The 22964-nt window shown below is 41.2% G+C and overlaps 1 protein-coding gene and 1 long non-coding RNA gene across 4 annotated transcripts; both read left to right on the top strand.

Moving 5' to 3' along the window:
• The first annotated feature begins 2568 nt into the window (after positions 1-2568).
• Positions 2569-21752, top strand: LOC5512921 (actin-histidine N-methyltransferase). 3 transcript variants are annotated; one of them, XM_048722691.1, is made up of 15 exons: positions 2591-2699; positions 3626-3673; positions 4347-4464; positions 4721-4816; positions 5982-6133; positions 6520-6592; positions 7185-7295; positions 12856-12936; positions 13301-13365; positions 15837-15895; positions 17882-17993; positions 18304-18545; positions 19929-20017; positions 20367-20533; positions 20862-21752. In XM_048722691.1, the coding sequence occupies exons 3-15, from the start codon at positions 4371-4373 to the stop codon at positions 21234-21236; spliced, it is 1716 nt and encodes a 571-aa protein (XP_048578648.1). In that variant the 5' UTR covers positions 2591-2699; positions 3626-3673; positions 4347-4370; the 3' UTR covers positions 21237-21752. The 3 variants fall into 3 exon arrangements, with proteins under 3 accessions (XP_048578647.1, XP_048578650.1, XP_048578648.1); XM_048722690.1 differs by lacking the exon at positions 3626-3673 and having other exon boundaries at positions 2569-2699; XM_048722693.1 differs by lacking the exon at positions 3626-3673 and having other exon boundaries at positions 2569-2699; positions 4724-4816.
• LOC125560661 lies at positions 15902-17304 on the top strand. Its single transcript, XR_007306735.1, has 2 exons — positions 15902-16761; positions 16865-17304. It is a non-coding gene; the product is annotated as an uncharacterized LOC125560661 (long non-coding RNA).
• Positions 21753-22964: the final 1212 nt, after the last annotated feature.

The following is a 22964-nucleotide window of genomic DNA, read 5'->3' on the forward strand; positions in this document are numbered from 1 at the left end:
TATGAAATAATTGATGATAAATAGCTCCCCGATAAGCCTCTTCTCTTTCATACTTTGAAAGTTGTTCTAAAAGGCAGAATATAATTGTGTTCTTATAATTCATTGGATATAATTTTCGTATACAATATACACTAAAATCGTAAGATTTTTTACGCTATTTTTGAAAGTGGAAATCAGCTTTATGACAGAATGTTTTATCATTTGCCAAAACAAGTTTATTAAAAGTTATAAAAAATTGCTTGTAATCATAAGAGATACATAATTTTTGCTCACAACAAACATGTACAGAGGCGAGACTAATTGTTAGAACACCGTCGAGAAATGTTGATTTTTACAGCATGAATCATACATTATTAACAGATCATTAAATGCAGTTATATGGTCGTATTCTACGTTGTCAGCTTTAAAACTACATATTATTCACAATATTTCGTTGAATATTATTATTATTAAATGTTATTGTTATTGTTTAAATAATTAAAAATTATTTAAAATTGAGTCTGTTTGAACGATTATTCATTCATGGATCCCAGGTTAATGATTAGCCAACATGTGGTACCAAGCCGTTTACAAGAACGAAGTTGGCTTCTGTCGACTGAATGTGCGTTTGATTCTCGCTCAACCTAACTAGAAGTTATAACTGCGAAAGGAACTTTGCTGTGGTTGGGTCTTTTACAAGATGAAAGCTCCTATGAGGTGCTTTCTTTTGACATCACTTGCTTTGCTATTACTATTTTATGTATACTGTATGAGTCGAAATGCTGAACGAAGCAAGCGAAATATGTTTGATTTTGAACTGGAAAACATTCCATACGCTAACCTGCCGAGTGCAAGATGTCAACTACTCGGAGACAACTCGTGGGACTGCCCCGATGTTCGTGAACTCGGAAACAATACGCTCCGACAGTCGCAACTTGTGCTTTTACGATTACTGCTTGTATTTCGGGAAATCTCTCAAAAACACAATTTAACATACTGGATCGCCCGAGGGACCTTATTAGGAGCAGTGAGACACAAAGGAATGATTCCATGGGATATAGACCTCGATATTGTTTTACCAAATGAGGATTATATGAAATTTCTATATTTATTGAAGCGAGAAATTGTGAAATTACCGGAGGGTGTGATTTTACAGCGGCACAAGCATGAGTTAAAAATAGCCGCGAAAGCGACTGAAAATCAAAATGGTGTTTTGCAGTACGAAGTCCCGAAGAGCCCGGGAAATCCGCGTTTTAGAGATAATAAAAGCTGCTATAGATGGTGTCTTACTTTTGAACACAAGCACTGTTCATGGCACGATGGCCTGATGGTTGATATCTACCCTGTGAAAGTGAGGAATGGAGTCTTTGAGGACCCCCTATGGAGTGGATACGGAACATTCCGAGCGTTCCCTCTGAAAGAGCTCAAATTTGAAGGTTTTCAAATCCCAGTGATTGCAGAATGGGAGAGAGAGTTATTAATGTTATATGGTAGTAATTACATGGAGATCCCCTCTAAGGAAAAGCAAGTCCCGCCTGATAATTTAGTGCCAGATCCTTTGCATTCGTGTTCAGATTATGTAGTTGAACACTCAGGTTTTAAGCTAGCCGTAGTCCATTCTCCTGCAACCAAACATGAAGTTTGAGTATTCCATAGTTCCTCAAATAAGCTTCTTCTAGCTCCCTTGTTATTTAAAATCCTTGAGGTGTTTTCATTGGTTTCCATTCATGCATGCTCTTTGCAAGGTGCTTAAATCAAAAAGCACCAATTCAGGGCCGTAGCAGGTGGTGGTGGAATGGGTGCATGTCTCCTCAAATATTTTCAAACATTATGGGAAATGACCAGTAGCAGCAATGGAAACGGGTAGCTTTGTAAAGCTCTTTATGCTTTTATTCGATGTCCAAGTTATCAAGGGTTTAAAATTAAAAAAAAAACACACACACACAAATCAATGAAGAAGAGCTGTGGAAAGCTCTAAATTATTATTTAAGAAATTATCGAAAAGTATTTTTTTAGAAATAAAGTATTTTCAAAGTATTAAGGGTTCAATAAATTAATAAAAGAGACAATGTACATTTTCCCAATGATATTGTTTTAGCATGACATGTTTAAATGCCATAAAATAATAAAAATAGCTAAAATTATCCTTATCTTATGAAACCTTCTCCCCCTTCAAGAAAAATATAATTTTGGGAAACTTTATTTCCAATGTTCAAAAGCTCTACTCACGGGAATTAGGATACCTTGTCAGCGATTTCTTAATAAAATAACCAAAAATGCATTCCCAATTTGTATTGAATATTGTATTCAGCGAAAAAAATATCTCTAACCTTTGTGCGATATGTCTCCTGCCTCCCGATTCAGCGAAATCCTTTCTTGTTATATTTCTATTTCTCTTATCTAAAAACCCACGCGATCGTTGTTTTTAACTCTCGAAACATTTGAACAGTACTGAGTAACCATAGCCTCTTGAGTGTCCGTGACTAGCCCAAACGCTCTCCGAACCAAACTTCGTATTTAGGTTCTATATAAAATAATAAAATTGGAAGGGAGTAAAACAACCCTCGATTCCATTTTCATTCTTGCGTGACCTTATCACACAACACACGACAAGTCACACAACCTGATCTGACCCGCTGTGCCCTTCCACTCCTCGACGATTTAGGGATTAGTTTTGTCAAATCGCGATAGCTCCTCAAAAGCACCACAAGCTAACCCCCGTGAGTATCCTCCGATATTCTGCTTACTAGAAACTGCAAATTACTTTAAGTAAATACACATTTAAATGCATTTTTACGGTTTCTACGTCAAATGCAAGTCGATGCACCGTTTCTCCAAGCGAAGACGGAAGTTTATCCTATCCCTTCGGATAAAACACTTCTTTCATTCTAGATTTTCGTGGCTAAATTAGAAGCCATTCAATTTTGCTATATTTTGATCAAGAGAAGAACATTTCAGCTATTTTTGCAAAACTATAAGTTGTTTCTTCGTCTGGTTTTATTATCGAGGAGAGGTTTTATTGATGAGAAACAGCAACTGAAAGAAGCAATCATGGCTACAAAATGGCCGCTCTTTAAACGATCGATTGCAAAGCTGAAAGTCATGGAACTTCGTTTAGCTTCAAATCCAGCGTTTTATACATTCTACCTCGTGTACTTCCGTAAATTTAAAACATATGTGACTTATTTTATTTTGCGTTATTTATTCAAATTTCTCAAGTTTGATGTGCAATGTCATAGATGTAAAGAAGCAATCTTTAGATTTGTATCTGAAGTTCATAATTAGTTAGAAGGTATTAACTTAAGGTGTTTTATTTTTTGTTTGTCTTAATAATTGCCTAGCTGCTCGAATGTATTCCGTGTTGAAAGACATGGATTTTCAATCATTATCCTACGACATACTTGAATACACTACACTAGTTGACAAAAGTTCTAGAAAATAGTAACATTTATATGCAGCGCACGACATTTCCTTATAAAACCTTCTCAAAAAAGAAATTACTTTTATTTAAATGTAGTTCCATGTCCTTAATCCAGACTACAGTATTTTTATGTGTGTTTTCTATGCCCTTGAAGAATGTACTCTTCACTCATTCCGGGGCAATAGCAATTTGAGACTTCTAATGTTTAAAATGCATCTTGTTCAGGTGTCAAAGAGGGGGAGGTGCTACGGCTAGTTGTTGTTAAAGATTTTTGTAAGTTTAATCCCCCATCCACTCACTTTCTTGGTGCCATGGTGATGGTGGTGTGACCCCTCCCTGACATGACGGAAAAACATGACGTGACGCTTCAAATAAGCTCATTTTACATCGAATAAGGCGGAGGATTTCTCTGAGTACTTAGTAACTTATAGCAAAATATCAAGTGCGACTTTTTTTAAATTGATGCGACTTTTGTAAAATGTCATTGAAATTTGAGCTTTTCGTCCCTGAACTGATACACAGGGCAATGATGATCAAGGAAAAATTATCTTAAAAAGCCATAATCTGGTTATGTGCACTTCGGCCTCACGTTATTCGTGTTTTGAAAATCAGTCCGCAATACAAGGAACCTATAGCCATTGTAAGAAATGTTGTCTTCCCTTTCTATCTGGAATTGCACGTTTTCCAGGTTTTTCCGTCATGTCCCCCTCCCCCTATTGGCAATTACAGAGTCGTAGCAGGGGGTGGGGCACTGGGGCATGTGCCTTCCCAATATTTAAAAAAATTGTAAGAAAATGACCAGTAAGGCCATGGCTGTGTACCCTGGTTCCAGAACCTCGTGTGTCTCTCTATTTAATGGCCAGCGAGGTTCAACCTCACTACTTCAGCCACATCACTAAGTGACAGATGCAAAGTGAATTCATTTGCTATTTTTATCTTTAACCAGTAAGGCATGATCTTATAAAGAGGAATGGGGAAGAAAGGAAAACGTAAAAATTCTTCTCCTAAGAAAATCACAGCACTTAACAGAGAGGTCCTTGGGATCTGTAATCACATCCAAGATGGTGAGTGATACTACAACGCATGTGGAATATATAGCTTATATAAACTCCTCCTGATGGTAAACCTTTTACTAGAACATGTGCAAGGCTATATTTCACATAAATTTCACAATTCATATTGTACTCTCATACACTACATTTGTGCATTTTTATCCTTGTCGTCCTTTGCTGTTTTTCCTTCTTTAAAAAAAATATCATCACCACATCATTTGTTAATCATTTTAAAAAAGACAATGATAGTTAGTATTTTTTCCTACAGTAGTTATAAAAGACTTCCCCCTCCATCCTGCTGCACAGTGGCAAGAGTACGAGAAAATCTATTCCCTGATAGAACTGATCAGAGGAAAACAAAAAGGCAAGTTCAACAATTTGACCTGTTGGATATCATCCTCGGAAACCCAGGGGTACTTTCCTCTAATGTTTCACTCGCAAGAAAAATAACCCCTGGGAAACAGTAAGGAACAAACTTGGCAAAAAAGCTGTCACAGCGCCTGGGTCCCTTGGGGATTAAACATGTCTAAAGCTGTCATCGATCAATCTTTTTGAAGACAAATCACTGTGTGAAATCTTACGCGTTTAGATATATTTTGCCGTTTCGTCAGCTCGGTCTGTTGTAATTTACGAAAGAACAATGGGTTAGCCTTTTCTACTTGGGAATGTAAGGTAATCAGGAATTATTATTGCCGCGTTTGCGGGGAAACAGTCTCAGATAATAAAAAAAGGCACAAGCTATTCAGATCGAATTTGCTTTGAGAACAACTCTCCTCGATTACTGGAAGGAATGTATCACAAAAGATGGTTTTACGGACTTTATTTGCACATTTCGCAAGCCAAGAATCTACTACATCGTCTCTGTAAGCTTAAACTTTAGTGCCAAGATAGATTCACCGAAACGTTAGAGGGAAATCATCCCGAGTTTCCGAGGATGGTTGAATATATGGCATATACACATGTGCGGACACGCGGGGTGCTAAGGGTGCACGCAACCCCCCATGGCAGCCAAAAAGTGGGTCATTTCTTTTTAAGCAATCTTCAAATACTATGCTTTTACCATATGAGACCTATGACTGCACAACCCCCCTCCCCCCACAGCCAATCCTGGGTACGCGCCTGATATAAGTGTTGTTATAATTCTGCTTGCAAGACTTAACTAAAAGATGTTGATATTAGGCAGCTAAAATATGGTGGGTTTCTTGTCTTCAGTTTCTAGATTTGTTCAGCCTGTAGCGAACCTTTCAGCAAACTTCTGTTTTCAATTAATTTCCATTCATTTTAGTAGAGACAATCAAATTATTTTTTTATTTAGATAATGAAATATTATTTAAGAAGCCTGGGTAATTATTATGGTTATTATACATGAATTGGACTAGTATTTCAAAACAACAAGATCTCTGTTCATCCCTGCCTGCAAGTGCAGTGGAGCTTTCCACTGAGTTTACCACGGAGCTTTCACATTACTGTTTATAATAAAATTATCCTTTCATTTCCTTACACTTTTTAAATTCATGCTTGTCATCCAGAGCTTGCCATTCCTTGGAAGGACCAGAAAAGAGATGCACACATTGAGGAGTTTACTCAGTGGTTCAAGGCAAATGGCGGAACTGCTGAACATGTGGAAATCCATGACTTTGGGGATCAAGGACTTGGACTTCGAGCCACAGCGGATTTACAGGTCAGTCACTGGTCAAAAACAATAAACATTTGTAGGAAACCTTATTGCAAGAAGCCAATTTTATATTGTAGTGACATATTCTATAGTGACCGTCTAGGAAAGGTTTAGTTCAGTTAGCATACAAGACGGCAATGGTGGTTTTAATGGACATGATGTGCAAATAAGTACTTCTTTGCTAGCCTAGTAAAGCTCACGCCTGGATCACACTGTACTTTAAAAAAAATCAGGTCTTTGTAATTTAGTATTCCAACTGCAATAACTTATTTAGAATAACATTTTTAGCCCTAGCTGGTCTTATTCTTTGTTTGGTTCACCATCTAAATTTGGTTTAAACTTATTGTTATTTGAGGTGGTCACCCATTTCTTTTGATGTTTGCTTCACACAGGAAAATCAAGTTTTTGTTGCCGTTCCTGAAAAGCTTCTGATGTCAGTGGTGACAGCAAAGAAGTCCAGCCTTGGTATGTCCTTGAATTAAACTCAGCAGAATTTGTACCATCAGGACACCCAACCATACAGGACACCCATCCATCCGGGACACCCAACCATATAGGACACCCAACCATACAGGACACCCAACCATCTGTACACCCAAACATACAGGAAACCCAACCATACAGGACACCCAACCATACAGGACACCCAACAATATAAGACACCCAACCCTCTGGAGCACCCAACCATCTGGGACACCAAACCATCTGGTAAACCCAACCATACAGGACACCCAACCATCTGTACACCCAATCATCTGGGACACCCAAACATACAGGAAACCCAACCATACAGGACACCCAACCATCTGGGACACCCAACCATCCGGTACACCCAACAATACAGGACACCCAACCAATTGTACACCCAATCATCTGGGACACCCAAACATACAGGAAACCCAACCATACAGGACACCCAACAATACAAGACACCCAACCCTCTGGGCCACCCAACCATCTGGGACACCCAACCATACAGGACACCCAACCATCTGGGACACCTAACCATCCGGGAACCCCAACCATCCGGGACTTAAATTTTGTGTTTTTTTCGTAGGTCCGCTGATCAGTCGTGAACATGGGCTCAGGTCCATGCCGCACGTGGTCCTGGCGTTGCACGTGTTGTGCGAAAGGTTGCACGAGGACTCCACGTGGGCACCATATTTGAGTATCCTTATTTTAATTGTCGCGAAAAAAAGAGCGGCTCAGACGGGCATGAATTATTAGAATTATGAGAGGACAATGGACAGTGCGCATAGATAATGAGCATACTCGCGTGAATTATTAGAATTATGAGGAAACAATGGACAGTGCGCGTATTATTAGAATTATGAGGAAACAATGGACAATGCGTGTAGATAATGAGAAGACGCGTGTGAATTATTAGAATTATGAGGAAACAATGGACAATGCGCATAGATAATGAGAAGACGCGCCTGAATTATTAGAATTATGAGGAAACAATGGACAGTGCGCGTAGATAATGAGAAGAGGCATGTGAATTATTAGAATTATGAGAAAACAATGGACAATGCGCGTAGATAATGAGAAGACGCGCGTGAATTATTAGAATTATGAGGAAACAATGGACAGTGCGCGTAGATAATAAGCAGACGCGCGTGAATTATTAGAATTATGAGGAAACAATGAACAGTGCGCGTAGATAATGAGAAGACGCGTGTGAATTATTAGAATTATGAGAAAACAATGGACAGTGCGCGTAGATAATGAGAAGACGCGCGTGAATTATTAGAATTATTATGAAACAATGGACAGTGCGCGTAGATAATAGCAAACGCGCGTGAATTATTAGAATTATGAGGAAACAATGGACAGTGCGCGTAGATAATAAGCAGACGCGCGTGAATTATTAGAATTATGAGAAAACAATTGACAGTGCGCGTAGATAATGAGCAGACGCGCTTGAATTATTAGAATTTTGAGGAAACAATGAACAGTGCGCGTAGATAATGAAAAGACGCGTGTGAATTATTAGAATTATGAGGAAACAATGGACAGTGCGCGTAGATAATAAGCAGACGCGCGTGAATTATTAGAATTATGAGAAAACAATTGACAGTGCGCGTAGATAATGAGCAGACGCGCTTGAATTATTAGAATTTTGAGGAAACAATGGACAGTGCGCGTAGATAATGAGCAGACGCGCCTGAATTATTAGAATTATGAGGAAACAATGGACAGTGCGCGTAGATAATGAGAAGACGCGTGTGAATTATTATAATTATGAGGAAACAATGGACAGTGCGCGTAGATAATGAAAAGACGCGTGTGAATTATTAGAATTATGAGGAAACAATGGACAGAGCGCGTAGATAATGAGCAGACGCGCCTGAATTATTAGAATTATTAGGAAACAATGGACAGTGCGCGTAGATAATAAGAAGACGCGCGAGAATTATTAGAATTATGAGGAAACAATGGACAGAGCGCGTAGATAATGAGCAGACGCGCCTGAATTATTAGAATTATTAGGAAACAATGGACAGTGCGCGTAGATAATAAGAAGACGCGCGAGAATTATTAGAATTATGAGAAAACAATGGACAGTGCGCGTAGATAATGAGCAGACGCGCGTGAATTATTAGAATTATGAGAAAACAATGGACAGTGCGCGTAGATAATGAGCAGACGTGCGTGAATTATAAATATAATGAGAAAACAATGGGCAGTGCGCGTAGATAATAAGCAGACGCGCGTGAATTTTTAGAATTATGAGGAAACAATGAACAGTGCGCGTAGATAATGAGCAGACGCGCGTGAATTATTAGAATTATGAGAAAACAATGGACAGTGCGCGTAGATAATGAGAATACGCGCCTGAATTATGAGGATTATGAGAAAACAATGGACAGTGTGCGTAGATAATGAGCGGACGTGCGTGAATTATAAGGATTATGAGGAAACAATGGACAGTGCGCGTAGATAATGAGAAGACGCGCCTGAATTATTACAATTATGAGGAAACAATGGACAGTTCGCGTAGATAATGAGCAGACGCGCCTGAATTATTTGAATTATGAGGAAACATGGACAGTGTGCGTAGATAATGAGAAGACGCGGCTGAATTATTAGAATTATGAGAAAACAATGGACAGTGCGCGTAGATAATGAGAAGACGCGCCTGAATTATTAGAATTATGAGAAAACAATGGACAGTGTGCGTAGATAATGAGAAGACGTGCGTGAATTATTAGAATTATGAGTAAACAATGGACAGTGCGCGTAGATAATAAGCAGACGCGCGTGAATTATTAGAATTATGAGAAAACAATGGACAGTGCGCGTAGATAATGAGCAGACGCGCGTGAATTATTAGAATTATGAGAAAACAATGGACAGTGCGCGTAGATAATGAGCAGACGTGCGTGAATTATAAATATAATGAGAAAACAATGGGCAGTGCGCGTAGATAATAAGCAGACGCGCGTGAATTTTTAGAATTATGAGGAAACAATGAACAGTGCGCGTAGATAATGAGCAGACGCGCGTGAATTATTAGAATTATGAGAAAACAATGGACAGTGCGCGTAGATAATGAGAATACGCGCCTGAATTATGAGGATTATGAGAAAACAATGGACAGTGTGCGTAGATAATGAGCGGACGTGCGTGAATTATAAGGATTATGAGGAAACAATGGACAGTGCGCGTAGATAATGAGAAGACGCGCCTGAATTATTACAATTATGAGGAAACAATGGACAGTTCGCGTAGATAATGAGCAGACGCGCCTGAATTATTTGAATTATGAGGAAACATGGACAGTGTGCGTAGATAATGAGAAGACGCGGCTGAATTATTAGAATTATGAGAAAACAATGGACAGTGCGCGTAGATAATGAGAAGACGCGCCTGAATTATTGGAATTATGAGAAAACAATGGACAGTGTGCGTAGATAATGAGAAGACGTGCGTGAATTATTAGAATTATGAGTAAACAATGGACAGTGCGCGTAGATAATAAGCAGACGCGCGTGAATTATTAGAATTATGAGGAAACAATGGGCAGTGCGCGTAGATAATGAGAAGACGCGCCTGAATTATTAGAATTATGAGAAAACAATGGACAGTGTGCGTAGATAATGAGCAGACGTGCGTGAATTATAAGGATTATGATGAAACAATGGACAGTGCGCGTAGATAATGAGAAGACGCGCCTGAATTATTAGAATTATGAGAAAACAATGGACAGTGCGCGTAGATAATGAGAAGACGCGCCTGAATTATTAGAATTATGAGGAAACAATGGACAGTGCGCGTAGTTAATGAGAAGACGCGTGTGAATTATTAGAATTATGAGAAAACAATGGACAGTGCGCGTAGATATTGAGAAGACGCGCCTGAATTATTAGAATTATGAGAAAACAATGGACAGTGTGCGTAGATAATGAGAAGACGCGCCTGAATTATAAGGATTATGAGAAAACAATGGACAGTGTGCGTAGATAATGAGAAGACGTGCGTGAATTATAAGGATTATGAGGAAACAATGGACAGTGCGCGTAGATAATGAGAAGACGCGCCTGAATTATTAGAATTATGAGGAAACAATGGACAGTGCGCGTAGATAATGAGAAGACGCGCCTGAATTATTAGAATTATGAGAAAACGATGGACAGTGCGCGTAGTTAATGAGAAGACGTGCGTGAATTATAAGGATTATGAGGAAACAATGGACAGTGTGCGTAGATAATGAGCAGACGTGCGTGAATTATTAGAATTATGAGAAAACAATGGACAGTGCGCGTAGATAATGAGAAGACGTGCGTGAATTATAAGGATTATGAGGAAACAATGGACAGTGCGCGTAGATAATGAGAAGACGCGCCTGAATTATTAGAATTATGAGGAAACAATGGACAGTGCGCGTAGATAATGAGAAGACGCGCCTGAATTATTAGAATTATGAGAAAACGATGGACAGTGCGCGTAGTAAATGAGAAGACGTGCGTGAATTATAAGGATTATGAGGAAACAATGGACAGTGCGCGTAGATAATGAGAAGACGCGCCTGAATTATAAGGATTATGAGGAAACAATGGACAGTGCGCGTAGATAATAAGAAGACGCGCGTGAATTATTAGAATTATGAGAAAACGATGGACAGTGCGCGTAGTAAATGAGAAGACGTGCGTGAATTATAAGGATTATGAGGAAACAATGGACAGTGTGCGTAGATAATGAGCAGACGTGCGTGAATTATTAGAATTATGAGAAAACAATGGACAGTGCGCGTAGATAATGAGAAGACGTGCGTGAATTATAAGGATTATGAGGAAACAATGGACAGTGCGCGTAGATAATGAGAAGACGCGCCTGAATTATTAGAATTATGAGGAAACAATGGACAGTGCGCGTAGATAATGAGAAGACGCGCCTGAATTATTAGAATTATGAGAAAACTATGGACAGTGCGCGTAGTAAATGAGAAGACGTGCGTGAATTATAAGGATTATGAGGAAACAATGGACAGTGCGCGTAGATAATGAGAAGACGTGCGTGAATTATAAGGATTATGAGGAAACAATGGACAGTGCGCGTAGATAATAAGAAGACGCGCGTGAATTATTAGAATTATGAGAAAACAATGGACAGTGCGCGTAGATAATAAGCAGACGCGCGGAAGTTATTAGAATTATGAGGGAACAATGGACAGTCTGCGTAGATAATAAGCAAACGCGCGTGAATAATTAGAATTATGAGTAAAAAATGGTCATTCGCGTAGATAATAAGCAAACACGGCACTGCTACAGCCTGTTGCTTACAATAGTTTTGCTTGTAATTTGCTTAAAAATTACAGCTTTTTCACATCTGGAGAGTGCCTTAGGACATCATAAAGTCTATTTGGGCATAATTAATGCTGTGCTTATGGATGTTTGCACGCTGAGGTTGATTCAATGGGATAATTACTTGTCTGGGCTTCACCAAGTGAGAGAGGAATTTTCTAGTGAATAGCTTCATACTCTCCAATGTGGGCCATCTTTGCTACCCAACCTTATTCAAAAATTGTTTTCAGGCTTTTTCTGGGTTCCTTGGACCTGGAAATGTTTTGTTTGTCTTCGGGGCAAAGAGACTTATAAAAAAACTGTTATGATTCTGGGGGAGGAGATTGCCCGCCTGTCTGTCAATGTGTTTCCAAGACTCCCATGATGCAGTGCAGGCATGCAAAATAGGCTAAACATGGTCACTCGCTTCTAATGGGGGTTCTAGCATTGATTATTGTGACTGATTGCTGTAAAATGGGACCTGACGGAGCGCAATAAAGATATCTATTTGTGACTTGATCTGTGTTTGCTTGTCTCTATTTGTTGGAATTTTGTGTCTTTTTTGGTAAGAAATGTTTCTGAATTTAAGCATTTGTTTATGAATTGGTCAGAAAACAAGGTTGATATTTTGACAAAAGAGTAAATTCTATTACATTGCTTAGATGCGCCTTTGAAGGTCGTCTATGCCTTGGAGGAATCTATGAGTATCCGTGTCTGGTGATGTTAAGTTTGCATTTCTGACGTTTTGGAGTTGGGCCTATATTTTACGGGCGTCTCAGGGCGTAATAGTAATGGTAATGAAAGACGTAATGAGCAGACGCGCGTGAAATATTGGAATTATGAGAAAACAGATTTCAACCGATGCCTCTGGCTTAAGAGGCATGTAGCACCTTGTGATCGTGTCTTTTATTCTCTATGAATACTTCTTAATTGTTGTATCAGATATTCTCCCTAGAAGCTATAGCACGTGTTTGTACTTCTCTCCCGATGACATGATGGCGTTACAGGGATCACCTTCTATGGGTAAACATATGAGGAGTCTGTAGATTAGACTTGGGTGACAATCCAAACACTTTGGGGAATTTTTGATATTTAAAACTCTCATCATTTCTCAAAATACAGCATTCCCTGTATCATTTGATAATTTTTAAATATATAAGCTGTTTTACTCGTTGGATGGATTGAAATTCACCATGATTCGGATTTTACTCACTACCAAGATGACCATCTAATTGATTTTCAAAGCCTACAGAACTGCGCTTTCACTTAGGGTTAGATCAACGGGTTTTTGCTTCTTTAGCGCCAAACATCAATTTATCAGTTTTACCCTACTGCGTGTTGCCACACCTATGTCTCTTATTAATTAGTATTCATTTCCCTTAAAAAGGTGAAGCGCTAAAACAATTCCGTGGCATTGTCAAACAGTACGTCAACTTCTTCCGCCTCGTCCAGGTAATTAAATAACCCGATACTTCTAGTTACTTTTAGATGTTTAGATATTTCTAGCAACTTCTAGATACTTCTAGACATTTCTAGATACTTCGTCATGCATGACAACGTCATATCGCTTTAATTTTGTTACATTTAAAAGACAAATGACTCGTCTGAGTCAATTTTTAACATGATGACGTCACATCAGAAATTACCTCTGTGACGTTACCTTGACACAGACCTCTTGTATTTTCATTATCATTATCTTACGTGCTTTGATGTAACATCGTCGTACGTGGCTTTATTCCTAAGAATTGCCCCATGAAAGTCTCACTCGGATTTATGTTAAATGTGGGAAATTATGATATTTGGAAATCTTGTTTTTCTTTTGGTAACAGAATACATAACAATGCGACGGTGGCCACGCTACCGTGGGCACCTTGACAGTTTTACAGTACGGCGTGCGCTACCGTGGCCACCTTGACAGTTTTACCGTACGACGCACGCTACCGTGGCCACCGTGACAGTTTTACAGTACGGCGTGCGCTACCGTGGCCACCGTGACAGTTTTACAGTACGACGCGCGCTACCGTGGCCACCTTGACAGTTTTACAGTACGACGCGCGCTACCGTGGCCACCTTGACAGTTTTACAGTACGACGCGCGCTACCGTGGCCACCTTGACAGTTTTACAGTACGACGCGCGCTACCGTGGCCACCTTGACAGTTTTACAGTACGGCGTGCGCTACCGTGGCCACCGTGACAGTTTTACAGTACGACGCGCGCTACCGTGGCCACCTTGACAGTTTTACAGTACGACGCGCGCTACCGTGGCCACCGTGACAGTTTTACAGTACGACGCGCGCTACCGTGGCCACCGTGACAGTTTTACAGTACGGCGTGCGCTACCGTGGCCACCGTGACAGTTTTACAGTACGACGCGCGCTACCGTGGCCACCTTGACAGTTTTACAGTACGACGCGCGCTACCGTGGCCACCTTGACAGTTTTACAGTACGACGTGCGCTACCGTGGCCACCTTGACAGTTTTACAGTACGACGCGCGCTACCGTGGCCACCTTGGCAGTTTTACAGTACCACGCGCGCTACCGTGGCCACCTTGACAGTTTTACAGTACGGCGTGCGCTACCGTGGCCACCGTGACAGTTTTACAGTACGACGTGCGCTACCGTGGCCACCGTGACAGTTTTACAGCACGGCGTGCGCTACCGTGGCCACCGTGACAGTTTTACAGTACGACGCGCGCTACCGTGGCCACCTTGACAGTTTTACAGTACGACGCGCGCTACCGTGGCCACCGTGACAGTTTTACAGTACGACGCGCGCTACCGTGGCCACCGTGACAGTTTTACAGTACGACGCGCGCTACTGTGGCCACCTTGACAGTTTTACAGTACGGCGTGCTCTACCGTTGCCTCTTGACAGTTTTACAGCAGGACGCTCGCTACTGTACCCTAGGTACCAGAGCCTCCAGACTTCTCTCGTCCAGTGGTGCTTAGTCAAAATGCCCAGACGAGCGAAGCGAGGAGGCTCTGGGCGGCCGAGTAGCTTTTTCCAGTTCCAGTTTGTACCAAAGTTGAATATTGAGCATCACTGGACGAGAGAAGTCTGGAGGGTCTGGTAACCAGGGTAGCGCTACCGTGGCCGCCTATTGACAGTTTAACAATGCGACGTGCGCTACCGTGGCCCACTTTGAAAGTTTTACAGCAGGACGCGCGCTACCGTGGCTACCTTGACTGTTTTGTGAAATAAGCTAACATGATCGACATGAAATCCACCAGCCAACCAGCGAGGTGAAGAAGTTCGTGTCAATACTGACGGGCTTTATCCATTCACTCTAGCTGCCCGCAGCGATGGAAAAACTCAAGGCTACATATGTTCCCGTACGGCCTAAGCAAAACTTATAAATAAGATATTTACTATACAGTTTTTTGAGAGGGTGCTTTATCGAAAAGTGCTGCGTTGTTCCCGAGCGGGCCGTACGGGGATGTGGGACCCGCTAATCCACCAATGAGAGTCCGTTTAGTGCGCTAATCAACCAATGAGAGCGCGCTTAGTGCGCTAATCAACCAATGAGATTGCACGTAGTACGCTAATCAACCAATGAGAGCGTGCGTAGTGCGCTAATCAACCAATGAGAGCGCGCGTAGTACGCTAATCAACCAATTAGAGCGCGCGTAGTACATTAATCAACCAATGAGAGCGCGCGTAGTATGCTAATCAACCAATAAGATTGCGTGTATTACTCTTATCAACCAATAATAGCACGCGTAGTATGCTTATCAACTAATAAGATTGCGCGTAGTACGCTAATCAACCAATGAGAGCGTGTAGAACGCTAATCATTCAATAAGAGCGCGTGTACTGCCCTGTGAACATTTATGATTAAGGAGATTACGGAAATCCTGATCTTCATGAGCCCTTGTGACGTTTTATCTTCCCATAATCCAATGCATATCTTTGTTATTCAGATTAACCCCGAAGCATCTCGACTCCCTCTGAAGAATTCGTTCACTTTTGATGACTTCAGGTACCTCCACTTTGACCAGGCACCTAATACGACTAGTGCGAATAATAGGGCTCCCCTCGGGAAACTCCAGGCACCAAATACAGCAGGTTCAAATAATAGGGCTCTCCCTCGTGTCACTCCAAGCACCAAATACAGCAGGTTCAAATAATAGGGCTCTCCCTCGTGTCACCCCAGGCACCAAATACAGCAGGTTCAAATAATAGGGCTCTCCCTCGTGTCACCCCATGCACCAAATACAGCAGGTTCAAATAATAGGGCTCTCCCTCGTGTCACCCCAGGCACCAAATACAGCAGGTTCAAATAATAGGGCTCTCCCTCGTGTCACCCCAGGCACCAAATACAGCAGGTTTAAATAATAGGGCTCTCCCTCGTGTCACTTCAGGCACCAAATACAGCAGGTTCAAATAATAGGGCTCTCCCTCGTGTCACCCCAGGTACCAAATACAGCAGGTTTAAATAATAGGGCTCTCCCTCGGGAAACCCCAGGCACCAAATACAGCAGGTTCAAATTATAGGGCTTTCCCTCGTGTCACCCCAGGCACCAAATACAGCAGGTTCAAATAAAAGGGCCCTCTCTCGTGTCACCCCAGGCACCAAATACAGCGGGTTCAAATAATAGGGCTCTCCCTCGTGTCACCCCAGGCACCAAATACAGCAGGTTCAAATAATAAGGCTCTCCCTCGTGTCACTCCAGGCACCAAATACAGCAGGTTCAAATAATAGGGCTCTCCCTCGGGAAACTCCAGGCACCAAATACAGCAGGTTCAAATAATAGGGCTCTCCCTCGTGTCACCCCAGGCACCAAATACAGCAGGTTCAAATAATAAGGCTCTCCCTCGTGTCACTCCAGGCACCAAATACAGCAGGTTCAATCTTTAATCTTTAATTAGGATAATTGCCCCTAGCAAGCTAATCCGGCAAAAATAATAAGGCTCTCCCTCGTGTCACCCCAGGCACCAAATACAGCAGGTTCAAATAATAGGGCTCTCCCTCGCGAAACCTCAGGCACCAAATACAGCAGGTTCAAATAATAGGGCTCTCCCTCGGGAAACCTCAGGCACCAAATACAGCAGGTTCAAATAATAGGGCTCTCCCTCGTGTCACCCCAGGCACCAAATACAGCAGGTTCAAATAATAGGGCTCTCCCTCGCGAAACCTCAGGCACCAAATACAGCAGGTTCAAATAATAGGGCTCTCCCTCGTGTCACCCCAGGCACCAAATACAGCAGGTTCAAATAATAGGGCTCTCCCTCGGGAAACCTCAGGCACCAAATACAGCAGGTTCAAATAATAGGGCTCTCCCTCGTGTCACCCCAGGCACCAAAACTGCTAGTGCAAATGATGTTCGCACTTGGCGTTCAATTCCAAACAAAGTTGCAATGGAATAAGCACAGCATTAGGGCTAGAAACAATTGGAAATAAACTCAGGGTATTTTACAGCAACATTCAACAGCGGTTTCACGTCGTGGCTTGGTGGAAAACGGCTGAAATATATCAGACAGAACGCATTTTCACGTGCTTCTATTGATATCTCAACCCAATTCTATTGTTTTCTGCTTGTCATCCACGATGCCGTCTCAGGTCCCTAATCTCCCATTCGTCACTCCTACTGCACTAGAAGCACTTTGCGGTCAGTCGTGTCTCACCTCAACCCATGCGCACTATCCTTGTACTCATATACATCACTTGACAATCATATCACGAATGCTGTGGCGCAGTGTTTTGTAAGTATGGAAATGTCTTGAAAAGAACAGGCAGGGTACGACGCATTTGTAATGGTTTGTCATCATCATCATCAACATCGTTATCAATATCGTCGTCATCGTTATCAGATCATCATCACAATCTGCGTTTCTGTATTTGTTTTCTTGTCACCAAAATCTAGTGATCTTCATTTGAAAATGGCAACTGAGTGCCAATACAGGAAGTCTCGTGCTATTGAGGGATAACGTTATGCTTATATTTTTCCAATTTGTCTTCATGTAGATGGGCAGTTTCTACGGTGATGACGAGACAGAATGATGTCAAAGTTTCTTCAAATGAGACTGTCAAGGCGCTTATACCCATGTGGGATATGTGTAACCATTGCAATGGCCCGGTAAGTATGTCACTTGCACTTTACCCTTACTACCACAATCATATTATCATGCCGCCCTTTCTCATGTGGGATATATGTAACCACTGCAATGGCCCTGTAAGTACGTCACGCGCATGCGCACTTGATCATTTGCTACAATCAGACTATCAATTAGCCGTTTCCCATGTGGGATATATTAATGTCATGGTAAGTTCAAACGCGCCTTGCCCACAATCTCATCTGATCATTCTACGAGCAGCCCTTTTTCATGTGTGATGGGGGTGGGGGGACGAAGGTTTTGCTGATGCAAATCTAATTTCTCTTTACACAGTTCACTACAGGGTTCGATGACTCCACCAAAGAAGTCAAGAGCTTAGCCTTCAAGCCTACTAGAGCTGGCGATCAAGTATTCATTTTCTATGGCAGGCGAAATAACGCGGATCGATTGTTCCATAACGGGTTCGTGTATACAGAGGCCGAGGAAGACTGGGTCAATATTCAACTCGGGGTTAGCAAGAATGACCGACTTTACGCGATGAAGGCCCAGATACTAGCCATGGTCGGACTGGATGCGTAAGTATGATATATTCACTAATACAAGAATGGCCGACTGTATTATATACACTAATACGAGAATAACAAACTGTACAAGACGAATGAGGCTCGGATACTAGCCGTGTTCGGGCTGGACGCGTAAGTACGTTCCCTGCTAGCAGAGGCCTCTTTTCTCTGTATTTCGCTGGGCTGGAGTTCGCGAGGAAAAGATACCTCTGCCATGGGTCGAAACTGTTTCTGTTGCGCATGCGTGAGCGTTAATAAGCGGCCGACGTGCCAAAACCCGTACCATCGCGCGAAAGCTGTCAATATGCTTTGCATGGGTTTAGTCGGAAATCATGAATCAAACTCCGGTTAGTTCTCCTCTCCGAAAAAAAGAAAAAAACTGTTCAATTTCAATCACCTAAAACGCCACTAAAAAGGTTGAACAACAAACGCAGCAAAGACGAGTTTTGTCTTGTTTGTGGGATTAATTTCAAGACATCTGGGCAGGCGAGTTTCTTCAATTAAATGTAAATATCGCACAGTTGGATTCGAAGAAAATGTTACAAAACTTTTTGGTAAACTTAGATCAGCTATTCCCAGAAGAATATGCAAAACCTGTAAACGGAAGATTGACTCGTTAGTCAAAAGAGAGAAAATTCTGAATGAAGATAAGGCATTGAATGGCTTCTTTTATAATTCGTCGCGTGATATTTCTACGGAGGACGCCGTTTCGAATGCGGGCTTATTATCCCGCAGCGGATATACGTTTCATGCATGCGCTAGTCATTGTGGGCTCAAATAGTGGCCAGTAATTAATGAACGGAGCATGCGCTCTGGATCTCGTCCACGATCGTGGACGGCGGTTTGATCAAACGAACTTGCGACCCATGGCAGAGGTATCTTTTCCTCGCGAACTCCAGCCCAGCGAAATACAGAGAAAAGAGGCCTCTGCTAGCAGGGAAGTAAGTACGATAAATACTGCTCAATTACCAAAACAAATAGCCCGATTAAAATGAATTCTTAAAAATTTAAGAAAACTGAGTTGTTATAAATAGTTATTATATAAAAGAAAATTCCAGGAGTAGTAAATTTGATTAAAAAATTAAATTGAGTTTTCGAATAAAAATTTCCAACAAATAATTCCAATAAAAATTTCTAATAAAAAAATTCTATAAAAATTTTAACAAGATTTTCAATGAGAATTTCCTATAAAAAATCCAATAAAGATAAAAACACCACCAACAAAAATAACAGTATAAACAACAACATCATCACCAACGTGACAACAACATCAACTTAAAGGTCCCGTTCTTTCTATCAGTTGTCTTTAATCGTCGCTCCCTGCCCTGTTTTAACGCTTTCTGGTCAATGACACTCTGGTATATCATAACCGTTGTTCCTTACATTTTCGTTCAGCTCTGGTCGCTCGTACCGAGTCTTACGCGGTCCTGAGCCCATAAGCCCTGAGTTGCGGATCTTTCTTCGCGTGTTTTCAATGAATACAGGTAATTAGAAAGATGTTGGTGATGAAAACGATGCTGGTGCTGGTGATTATGACGGCGATTTTGATGAAAATCTGATTATGATGGTGGCGATTATCAAGTGGTGGTTATGGTGATGCTGGTAAGTTTTATTATGGTGATGAAAAAATAATGGCGATACTGATAATTTTAATAAAAAAGATGAAAATGGAAATTTGATGGAAGATGGTGGTCGTGGTCGTGGTCATGATGATGGTGATGATTGTGATGATGATCATATATGTTATGGTGGTGATGTTATGTTGATTATGGTGATGATGGTAGTATTGATGAAGATGATGATAACAATTGGGAACTACACTTATTATCCCAGGTGAACTTAAACCCTACTTGTTCAACCCTGAGGGACTTCCTGTCACGCCCTTGGCCGAGCTCTGTAAAGCCGAGTTCACACTTAGTGAAGAGAACGAGCTCAAACTTTGGAGCTTTTTTCATACGCGCCTACAGCTCATTCTTGGGCAGTACAAGACAACTAAGCAGGTAAAACCATATGGATATCAAAGAAACGATGACAGTTAAAAACAGAGCCTTGTTTATATTGATGGTGATGGTGACGACATTGACGTGGTTATGTCGATTATGACAGGATGTAACTTTTGACAATTATGATGCACACACGACGGAAATGATGTTGATGAAGTTGGTGGTGATGGCAATAATAATGATTGATGATGGTGACGATTATGATGATGTTAATGATGATGGTGATGACGATAAAGATGATCACGACGACGATTTTGCTTTTATTGACAATAATGATGGTTATTATGGCTATTGTGATGACGATTATGACGATTACACATCACAGGAAGACGAAGCCCTTCTCAGCAGAGATGACAACACCCTCCACACCAGAAACTGCATCAGATTGCGCATGTCAGAAAGAGACATCCTGGTTTCAGCGCTAGAGCACGCCAAAGCGAGGCTACAGGAACTGAGTCCGCAAGAGGCCACAGAAGTAGTCAGCGGCTCCGATATCGACACGCAGCGGGATACCTGTGTAGAACAGGAACATGATTTGCGCCCGCACGACCTGGTGTGCGGTGCTAAGGATGACCTGAAAGACTTGACAATTGAGGACTCAAATACGAATGATTTGCCTAAAGTGGATACCTGTGGACTTAGTGCCCTGAGCCAGCCAGCAACCGAAACAGCAGTTCCTGGTGTGGAGGTAGCTCACTGATTTCCCTTTATATGCCCTCTTATCAGAGGAGTTATATCACATCTTGATTACATCACATCTTGATTATGTGGTATGTGGTATAACAGACTCGCCATAGTCATTCCGAGTGCAATGCTCCACAACAATAATCAAAAACATGTCAAGTTTGAAACATTGTCTAAAATTACTTAATTTTTAAAATCCCTCGAGAACTTGACAGATAATAATAATCAGCTGATGCAATTGGATGCATTTCGCACTTGGTACTTTGCTAGGATTACAAAATGGCGGCTGACTGAGGCTTGGCCCTAGGTGAGTCTTAAGCCCCTTGAAATCGGTGCCAAATTTTTTGAGCCTCAGCATTTTGTGCGTGGCGTTGGGGGTGTTTGTTGAATGATGCTGCGTCGTAATGTCTAGTATAACTTCGCTGCTATTTTAATTATAACAACAGTAAGTTTTGTTCGCACGGGAATTTACAATGTTCATATTACCTCAATATCACGAAATCATAAATAAAAAATGTTATTTTTTTCTGTTGAGGTGTTGTTTTATTGTTAAAGATACAGTGTGGTATTGTATACACTTATTTCAATTAAGGTTACACCCGCGAATTAATGTATCGTAACCCGCAGTGGTTTATGGGTAACGTATAAACGGCTGAATCCTGGAATCTGGACAGGAATGCTAAAGCTGTGTTTTTATCTACTCTTATTTGCTTATCTATTTGATAACCATGAAGCACTGCGGGCTACGACACATAGATTCTGTGAGTGCAACCTTATTTGAAATAGGTGTAAAGCCTCCATGTCATACAATCGCCATTATTATTTGAAATAGGTGTAAAGCCTCCATGTCATACAATCGCCATTATTATTTGAAATAGGTGCAAACCCTCCATGTCATACAATCGCCATTATTATTTGAAATAGGTGTAAAGCCTCATGTCATACAATCGCCATTATTATTTGAAATAGGTGCAAACCCTCCATGTCATACAATCGCCATTATTATTTGAAATAGGTGCAAACCCTCCATGTCATACAATCGCCATTATTATTTGAAATAGGTGCAAACCCTCCATGTCATACAATCGCCATTATTATTTGAAATAGGTGCAAACCCTCCATGTCATACAATCGCCATTATTATTTGAAATAGGTGTATATGCTACTAGTGGTTACCCGTGAAATATTCAAGGAAAGCAATTCTTTGTTGTACAAAACTTTTTAAGGTATATTTCAATCATTCAATGAATTGGGCTTCCTGGTGCTTTAGGGGAATAGTATGCGTCGTCGTAAACTTTAATTAAACAAATGCCTTTCTTTTGAGTCCCCAATATATTTATCTCATATTTAATTTACCTTATAAAAATGTGAAAAGGCGCTTTCTATAAAATACCGCCCGTATTTTCGTATTGCACCTTTTCCTATATCCGTGTTGGGAACCCTGTGTATGATGTTTTTTTGGGCGGGATTCGGACAACCAAATTCAAAGCATATCAGTTCGCACGTTTATATGTTGGGTTTTGTGAATAATAACTACTTACTAACCGAGAGTGAGGTCATGCCGGGAAATATCAAACTGAGGCTTTGGCGTATCGACACCGAGGCATTGCGAGGTCGATGCGCCAAAGCCGAGGTTTGATATTTCCCGGTATTAACGAACGGTCGAGGTTAGTAAGTTGTTTATTATATGGCCTTTTAAAATAGAATTGACAAGAAAACAAATCAACTCTTTCGCGCGAATATC

This window comes from Nematostella vectensis, chromosome 15, assembly GCF_932526225.1.
Source record: "Nematostella vectensis chromosome 15, jaNemVect1.1, whole genome shotgun sequence".
In the NCBI taxonomy this organism is placed as follows: Eukaryota; Metazoa; Cnidaria; class Anthozoa; order Actiniaria; family Edwardsiidae; genus Nematostella; species Nematostella vectensis.

Coding starts and splice junctions, on each gene's coding strand:
- LOC5512921 (XM_048722690.1), top strand. CDS start 4,371: ATGGGGAAGAAAGGAAAACGTAAAAATTCTTCTCCTAAGAAAATCACA. Junction 7,296..12,855: donor CACGTGGGCACCATATTTGA/GTATCCTTATTT, acceptor TTGTTGTATCAG/ATATTCTCCCTAGAAGCTAT. Junction 20,018..20,366: donor CGTGTTTTCAATGAATACAG/GTAATTAGAAAG, acceptor TTATTATCCCAG/GTGAACTTAAACCCTACTTG.